The following is an 8004-nucleotide window of genomic DNA, read 5'->3' as shown; positions in this document are numbered from 1 at the left end:
CTGCTGGCGTCCTTGATTTCTTACTTATCTGAACTATGCCAGACTCAAGTTTTTGTTTTTGTTTTTTTTACAAAACACAGTGGATCTTCCTCTGCCCTGTTTTATTACTTCTTGGGCGGTGGTGGAATATTCAGCAAAGGAACTTTAAGATATAATATCTTTAAGGCTGACAACTAGTTTAAGTTTTAAAAATCTCTGTCTCTCAAAACATATATTTTTTACCTTGGTTTTATCACTGAAGGTCTAGTTATATTTTCTTGGAAAAGTACATTTTAAGTGTGTTCATAAAAATTAATCTAAAAATGCCAACTTTTCACTTTTAATAATCATTAAAGGATTGAGGTTTTAAAAACACACACACACAAAAAAAAACAAAAAACACTAGGCTTCCAGGAGCCAAGAGGAGGAAAAACAGAGCTGAAGCCCGCAGGCGCCCTGGTGATTTAAAACTGGATGCTAGGCAGACTCGACCCCCGAGAGCAAGGAGAAAGAAGGGGGTGAGGGGAGCTGGATACCCGAGCTGCTTACAGTGGCCCTGGAAGAAGCAGCAGCAGCGAGAAAAGCGGGGGACAGCAGACATTTACCTGACAGTAGAGCTGCCCCACTGCTGCCCAGTGAGTAATGAGTGTTTCACAACAAGCAATACAAGACTCAGGCCTTTGGCTTGCTGGCTGCAGCAGTTAAACCAGAAGCCAGTGACTGTGCCTGGCCTTCCTGCAGCCCCAGGAATAGAGCAGCAGGCCCGGGATCTGTGAAAGCAGCAGGTAGAGCTAGTGGAAGCTCCCTGTTTGCAAATGTGCTGAAAGGGTTCAGTACCTGTTGCTGCTGGAAGAGGAGGGGCTGAAATCCCCTTCCAGTGCACTCCCTTGGGAGAGGCCTGGTCGCTGCTCTGCCACAAAGGGGACTGGTGGGAAAGCAAGGGGCCTAATACCCAAGCCACTGCCACAGAAGCGCTTTGCAATATGCAAAGCTGTTTCTAACTACAACTCTGGCTGTTTTCGGCTGGCAGCTTAAAAGTCAAAGAGCAAAGGAAAGGCACTCTCCCTGGACTGGGGAGCCTTCAGGACTTGGAGATTCTCCAAGAGAGGAGGAGTCTGACCGAGGGATGGCAGAGACCCTGTTGGGTTGGAAGGACCTAAGGCCACATGTTAAACTTATAAACTACAGCTTTCTAGGCAGATGTCCAAGCCCAATTATGTAGGGGTTAAGCTGCCTGTTTACAGCAAAACAACTTTCTCCCGTGCCAGAATAAATTTTAGGGAAATTAGACAGGCTGTGTTTGTGGCTAGAAAGAAGAACTGGCCACCATGCACAGCCCTGACAGTGGCCTGCAGAGAACTGTATAATAGACATAGATAATGTCTGCGTCTTCATGGACATGACTCCAGAAAGACAAGGACAATTTTGCTTTATGTGGGAAGGTCAAGAATAGACCTTAGTCACCTCCCTAAGATATTTGTATAGCCCTACCATGTGTCATATATGGTAGCAGAAGATTTGGCTACCTAAAGTGGCCACAGTGCCAATATTGTACTTCATTGTGTTAATAATATTGCATTAACCTTACAGATTTGAATGCAGTTGCCAAAAGGGCAGGTGCCCAAATGGGCAAGGAAAATACCCATCTGGTTTTGGTCTCTATTAAAAGACAGTTGGCAGCCTATATACTGTCTTGCAGGCCTGTGTGACCATGCCCATGTCAGGTGTGGCACAAAACTCAACTTTAGGAAACCAGGGAAGGCCTGTTTGGAACAGAGGGAATTGGTTTTTCCCTACAATTCCTTTTTTAAAATATATTTATTTATTTATTTATTAAATATATTTTATTGATTTTTTACAGAGAGGAAGAGAGAAGGATAGAGAGTTAGAAACATCGATGAGAGAGAAACATCGATCAGCTGCCTCTTGCACACCCCCTACTGGGGATGTGCCCGCAACCAAGGTACATGCCCTTGACCGGAATCGAACCTGCGACCCTTCAGTCTGCAGGCCGATGCTCTATCCACTGAGCCAAACCAGTCAGGGCAAGAGTTTGGTTTTGATAAGAGAGTTTGATTAATCTGGGAAAAAAATTCTACCTGGCGGAGGAATAGAGACGGGGAGGGAGAGACCATGATAGAAGGCATCAGAGAGAGTTGAAGAGAGACATTTTCTGAGACACAGACTGCATTTTAAGCAACAGCATCCTATTCCTTCACTGAAAGTCTTGAAGCTTACCATGGAGAATCCACTCCCTGATCCTTTCACCTTGAACTTCAGACTCCATAAAGCCCATCCAGTTAGGAGGGGGGACCCTCCAATGCCACATAGTAAAGCCAAGTCACCTGTCCACACAGGTGTACCTGACAACCAAGGAATGAAAGGTAAGAGCATGGTGGCTGAAAGCACCAGCCTTGGAGTCTGAGAGACCAGAGTTGGAGCTAGATTCCACTGCTCCCTCGTTGCATGACCTCAGGACAGTATAAGCTCCATGGCATTTATACTCTCTGAGCCTCAGTTTCCTCATTTGTAACATTGGAGTCACAGTAGAACCTTCTCCAAGAGCTGGTGTGAGTGTTAAATAGGTGAATGCCGTCAAGTTCTTAAAATAGTGCCTGGTGCACGGTAGTGGCATAGATGTGCTTATTATGATGATTTGCACACACAAGTCCTGCCCATGGGTGAAGGCTCAGTGGAGAGAACAGTGAATTATAATTGGGGTCCTGAGGGTTATAATGGGGGGTGGGGGGAGTCATCTGAACGAGCCTCTGTTCTCCCCGGCCCCCCTGCCCCCGCCTGATTTTCCTCTGCTAGGCTTTGGTCTTCTTTGCACTGGCTGCTGGCAGGTACCTCCTGCATGCGGATGAGGAAGGAGTCGATAAAGTCCCGCGGGGAGTTGGGATCCAGTGTACGTTGGTTCTGCTCCACCTTCTTGGCTATAAAGTCCTCCAGCCCCTGGAGCTCCTTAAATGCCTGTTGCTGTGGCCCCGGCAGGTGTTTCATCACCGAGGAGAACATCTCATAGAGCTGAGGGGGCGGGAAGGGAAGGACAGCTGTCGGTGGGCGTCACCTGAAGGGAGCGGGACCTGTCCGGGGGTCTAGGTGTTTAGACGGGGCTGGATGGAAGCAGATGTCTAAGTTTTCATGTGAGATCAGCGTGCGGGCTCCTGTCCAAGGATTGAATAGTACGTGAGGTGGATTGAGACACACACCCAGATGTCCTTCCTTCCCTTTCTTTTGTGGTAAGGGGCCTATCAGCTGAGATTCCAGGTATTGGAGACTGGGTAGTGGGCACCTGTCCTGAGTTCCTGATCAACTGTTCAGTTGTCCAAGGGAGACGGCTGGTTTTGAGGGGACCCTGGTCTGGAGGAGGATAGGGGCTGGGGCACCTGTGTCAGTGTAAGGGAGGCGGTGGCTGGTTGTGCAAGGGCCACAGCAGAGCCAGGTTGGGGTCAGTTACCTGCCCCGTAGATGTGGCTGTGAACTGGAAGCTTCCCAGCATCATGCGCAGCAGTGAAAGGAACTCTTTGTCCTCATAGTCAAAGCGGTCCCCGAAGACAATGGAGCTGATGACATTGGAGACAGTTCGGCTCAGGAAGAAGGTGGGATCGATGAAGGCACCTGGGAGGGGGGAGAGGTAGAGTCAACTTGGCGGTCGGATGCCAGTCTGAGATTCGAGGAAGGCCTTCCCCCAACCTGGTTCCCCTCCCAGGCCAGACGCCCGTTCTCCTCCTCTGCTCCCTGGGGTGCCAGGCTCACCTCGCGTCCCCCGAAAGGCCTCGATGAGGAAGCCCGCCTCCTCCTGGATGCGCTCCTCGATGCCCCGCTTGCCCACGCCGAAGTCCCGCAGCGTGCAGATGGAGAAGCGCCGGAGCTGCTTGGCGCGCTCCCCGTTGCTGAACGCCACTCCTGGGGGGGAGGGGAGGGAGGTAGGAATGGGGAGTGGCCAGAGAGGGGCTGGGTAAGAAGGAGTAGGGGAGGTGGGAGAGACAGAGAGAGAGAGAGAGACAGAGACAGAGAGAGACAGAGATAGAGAGACAGAGACAGAGACAGAGAGAGAACACTCAGTCAGAGAAATACAGAAAGAGAGAGAGACCAAGTTGGAAGAAAATCAGAAGGAAAGGGGCAACACGGATGTACAGAGAAACAGAGAGATGCAGAGACACTCACATGAAGAGAAAGAGGCAGGAGGGAAGGAGGGGGAGTGAGATGTGTGGAGATCTGGGAGGTGGGGGTAAAAATTGAGAAGGATTCTAAGACTGAGCTGGAAAAGAGAGAAAAATGTATACAGAGAAACAGAGAGGGTCTGGAAGAGAGAAGAGGCTTTACCAGGAGGCAGAGGCATGGGGATTTTGAAGCAGAAATAATGTGAGATTTTAAGACAAAGGAAAAAGAGAGGCAAGGAGAGGGAGAGAGAAACAAGGGGAGGCACAGAAGCTGAGAAGGAGAAAAAGACAAAATGACACATGGAGACAGAGGACCAGGGTTCCAACGCAAAAACCCCAACAGCTTCTAAGAGATGCAGAGAAAGAAGAGACATCTAGTGAGAGAGAGCTGGGAGATAGGGCAGAGAGAAGCAGGGAGACGCAGAAACTCTAAGACACGTTAGAGAGGACACAGGGATACACAGGAACGGGGACAGAGGGGACCAGGGGAAGGGCTCGGCCACAGCCTTGAGTGGGTAGGTAAGTTGGGAGGAGAATGCTGGGAAACTGAGGCCATCAAGTCTGCTGGACCACATCCCCCCACCCAGAGTCCCCCTCACCATAGCCTTTGAAGAGCCAGTCAAAGGTGGCCTGCTCGCCTCGCCCACTGAATTCCTCAGCCTGGTCCACCAGAGCCTCCTTTACAGCCTCCTGTCCACACAGCACCACGACCCTCCGAGTGCCCAGGTGGATGGTGAACACTGGACCGTAGCGCTCGCTGAGCTGATGGGGAGCCGAGGGAGTGGTGAGAGGGAGCCGCCCCAGCTCTGAACTGACTCTGTCCCCAGTCCTCACAGGCTGGGATACATTTTGCCCAAGTTCTGACAGTCAAGGAACTGGACATCCCAAGATCTGGTCTTTCCTGGCTAGAACCCCAGTACTAAACCTTCAGAACTCCCCCCTCTCGCCCTGGCTGGTGAGGCTCGGTTGCTTGAGCATCGTCCTATGCACCCAGGGGTCACCAGCTTGATTCCCTGATTCCAGGTCAGGGCACAGGCCCAGGTTTTGGACTCCAATGATGTTTCTCTCTCTTTCTCCCTCTCCCTCCCTCTCTCTCTGGAATCAATAAAAACATGTATTTTAAAAAACAACCTCCTCCATCCTAAGATTTCAGTCCAACCTTGCCAATCCCCTGCCACAAAGTCTCAGCCAGACTGGGCAGGCCCCCACCCCCACCCGACCCCCCATTTCTCTGCCTCGTGACACCTTCATGAGGGAGCTGTACATCTGCTCTGTGTTCAGCTGCAAGTAGTTCCCGATGAAGGGCAGTGCTGGGGGACCAGGAGGCATCTTTCCCAAGAGCTTCCTTTGCCGCCAGACAGACATCAAGACCATGATTGTCAGGCAGGACAGCAAAGCCGCCAGCAGCAGCCCCGAGGCCAGCATGACGGCGCTGAGGGAGAGTCACATGGTGATGGCTGGGGTGGCTTGTCTTTATACTACCTGGGAGAGAAGGGCGGCCTTGGGTCCCGATTATACAACTGTCTCATTTCGCCTCCCAGTTACACACCCCTTCCCCCCCCCCCCCCCCCCCCGCCACATTCCCGCCTAGCTTGGGGTGCAGCCAGCAATGGAGAAGGGAGGGACTCCAGGGCAGATTAACAAATCTGAATTTGTGGCTTCTCCTGAGGGGCCAGCCCAGGACTGTGGACTTGGGGGCTGGGGAATAGTAGACAAATTTCAGAGCTGAAGATTCCGGAATAATTGCATGTGTGAGCCCCTGAACTTGGGATTTGAGCCTCAGAGTGAGAAAGAACACCAAAGTTGTGGAGTTTGGGGTCTTGGGAGAGACAGAATACGTGGCTGTGGATTTGGGAATCTTTTGCTGAGGAGGGGTATAGGTTTAATGGTCTCAGGATTGGAGATTCCAGAGGATGGATTTGAAGGTCTTGAGGGGAGAAGCACCCCAGCAATGAATGTGGGTTTCCTGGGGGAAGAAATATATGAGGAGTCCAGCTGGATCATTGAGTCTGCTCCTGACCCAGCTCCTGACCCAGATGCTGATGCTTCTTCTTCTTCTTCTTTTTATTTTTATTTATTACTTTTATTTTTTAAATTAATCTTTATTGTTCAGATTTTTACAGTTGTTCCTCTTCCCCCCCCCCATACCTCCCCTCCACCCGGTTCCCCACCCCACCCTCTGCCCTTACTCCCCCACACTGTCCTCATCCATAGGTGTCTCTTCCCACACCCCCTTCCCCCTGAGAATTGTCAGTCCACTCCCTTTCTATATCCCTGATTCTATTATATTCACCAGTTTATCCTGTTCATCAGATTTTTTGCTCACTTGATTTTTAGATTCACTTGTTGATAGATATGTATTTGTTGTTCATAATTTTTATCTTTACCATTTTCTTCTTCCTCCTCTTCTCAAAGAATACCTTTCAGCATTTCAAATAATACTGGTTTGGCCGTGATGAACTCTTTTAGCTTTTCTTATCTGTGAAGCTCTTTATCTGACCTTCAATTCTGAATGATAGCTTTGCTGGGTAGAATAATCTTGGTTGTAGGTTCTTGCTATTCATCATTTTGAATATTTCTTGCCACTCCCTTCTGGCCTGCATAGTTTCTGTTGAGAAATCAGCTGACATTTGTATGGGTGCTCCCTTGTAGGTAACTAACTGTTTTTCTCTTGCTGCTTGTAAGATTCTCTCTTTGTCTTTTGCCCTTGGCATTTTAATTATGATGTGTCTTGGTGTGGTCCTCTTTGGCTTCCTTTTGTTTGGGGTTCTGTGCACTTCCTGGACTTGTAAGTCTATTCCTTTCATCAGGTGGGGAAAGTTTTATGTCATTATTTCTTCAAATAGGTTTTCAATACCTTGCTCTCTCTCTTCTTCTGGCACCCCCATAATTCGGATGTTGGTACCCTTTAAGTTGTCCCAGAGGCTCCTTACACTATCTTCATAGTTTTGGATTCTTTTTGCTTTTTGCTTTTCTGGTTGGGTGTTTTTTGCTTCTTCATATTTCAAATCTTTGACTTGAGTCTTGCGATCCTCTAGCCTGCTGTTGGATCTCTGTATAATATTTTTTATTTCAGTCAGTGTATGCTTAATTTCTAGTTGGTTCTTTTTCATGTCCTTGAGGGTCTCACTAAATTTATCGGCCGTTTGTAGAAAATTCTTGAAAAACCTTATAACCATACTTTTGAAATCTATATCCAGTCATTTGCTTTCCTCCATTTCTTTCATTTGTGATCTGTTTCTTTGTCTCTGCATTTTGGTGGCTTCCCTGAGTTGATAGAGTGGCTTTGTGTGCTAGGTGTCCAATAGGGCTCAGTGGCTCAGCTTCCCCAGTTACCTGAGGTGGACACTCTTGGTGCACTCCTTTGTGGGCTGTGTGCACAGTCTTATTGTAATTAAGCCTTGATTGTTGTTGGTATCCCTGGGAGGAATTGACCTCCAGGCCAACTGGCTGTGAGGATCGATTGTGTCTACACTGGGAGAACTTCTGTGCTGGAGACACCCTTATGAGACAAAACTTGCAAAAGCCTCTGTGCTCAGCTTGGATGGGGCGGAGTCTCAGGGTGGAGCAAACAGCAATGGCTTCCCGTCAGCCCTGCTCTAAGAGGCCCCTGGGTCTCAGTGTCCCATGGTAATCACAGCACGCACCTCTGAGAGAAAGCCACTCTCGAGTTTTGCCTGCTGCCAGACAGTCTAGTTTCTCCCCGTATGAGTCTGGGTCCCCAGAGTCTCCCCAGAACTGGAGTTAAGAGCATTCAGGAGCTTGTGTCTCCCTCCAGATTGAGAAAGCCAGCCGCATACTCAGTTGCCAGTCCTCTCTGCACACGCACCTCCATACCTCTGCCTTCTGCAGCTCCTGT

The 8004-nt window shown here is 49.4% G+C and overlaps 1 protein-coding gene across 1 annotated transcript; it reads right to left on the bottom strand.

Annotated features, from left to right (window-relative positions):
- Nucleotides 1-2709: 2709 nt before the first annotated feature.
- Nucleotides 2710-5582, bottom strand: LOC129147780 (cytochrome P450 2A13-like). Its single transcript, XM_054711123.1, has 5 exons — nt 5391-5582; nt 4745-4907; nt 3739-3888; nt 3440-3600; nt 2710-3006 (listed from the first exon to the last, which is right to left on the bottom strand). The coding sequence occupies exons 1-5, from the start codon at nt 5568-5570 to the stop codon at nt 2710-2712; spliced, it is 951 nt and encodes a 316-aa protein (XP_054567098.1). The 5' UTR covers nt 5571-5582.
- Nucleotides 5583-8004: the final 2422 nt, after the last annotated feature.

The sequence above is a fragment of the Eptesicus fuscus genome, chromosome 21 (assembly GCF_027574615.1).
Source record: "Eptesicus fuscus isolate TK198812 chromosome 21, DD_ASM_mEF_20220401, whole genome shotgun sequence".
Lineage (NCBI taxonomy): Eukaryota > Metazoa > Chordata > Mammalia > Chiroptera > Vespertilionidae > Eptesicus > Eptesicus fuscus.
Note: the sequence above shows the minus strand (reverse complement) of the source record. Positions and strands in the feature narration are given on the sequence as shown.

Excerpts from the sequence above, each read along its gene's own strand:
- LOC129147780 (XM_054711123.1), bottom strand. The coding sequence starts at position 5,570 with ATGCTGGCCTCGGGGCTGCTGCTGGCGGCTTTGCTGTCCTGCCTGACA. Across the intron at positions 3,889-4,744 it reads CTGGCTCTTCAAAGGCTATG|GAGTGGCGTTCAGCAACGGG; the intron begins GTGAGGGGGACT and ends CCTCCCCCCCAG. Across the intron at positions 3,601-3,738 it reads GGCCTTTCGGGGGACGCGAG|GTGCCTTCATCGATCCCACC; the intron begins GTGAGCCTGGCA and ends CCCCCCTCCCAG.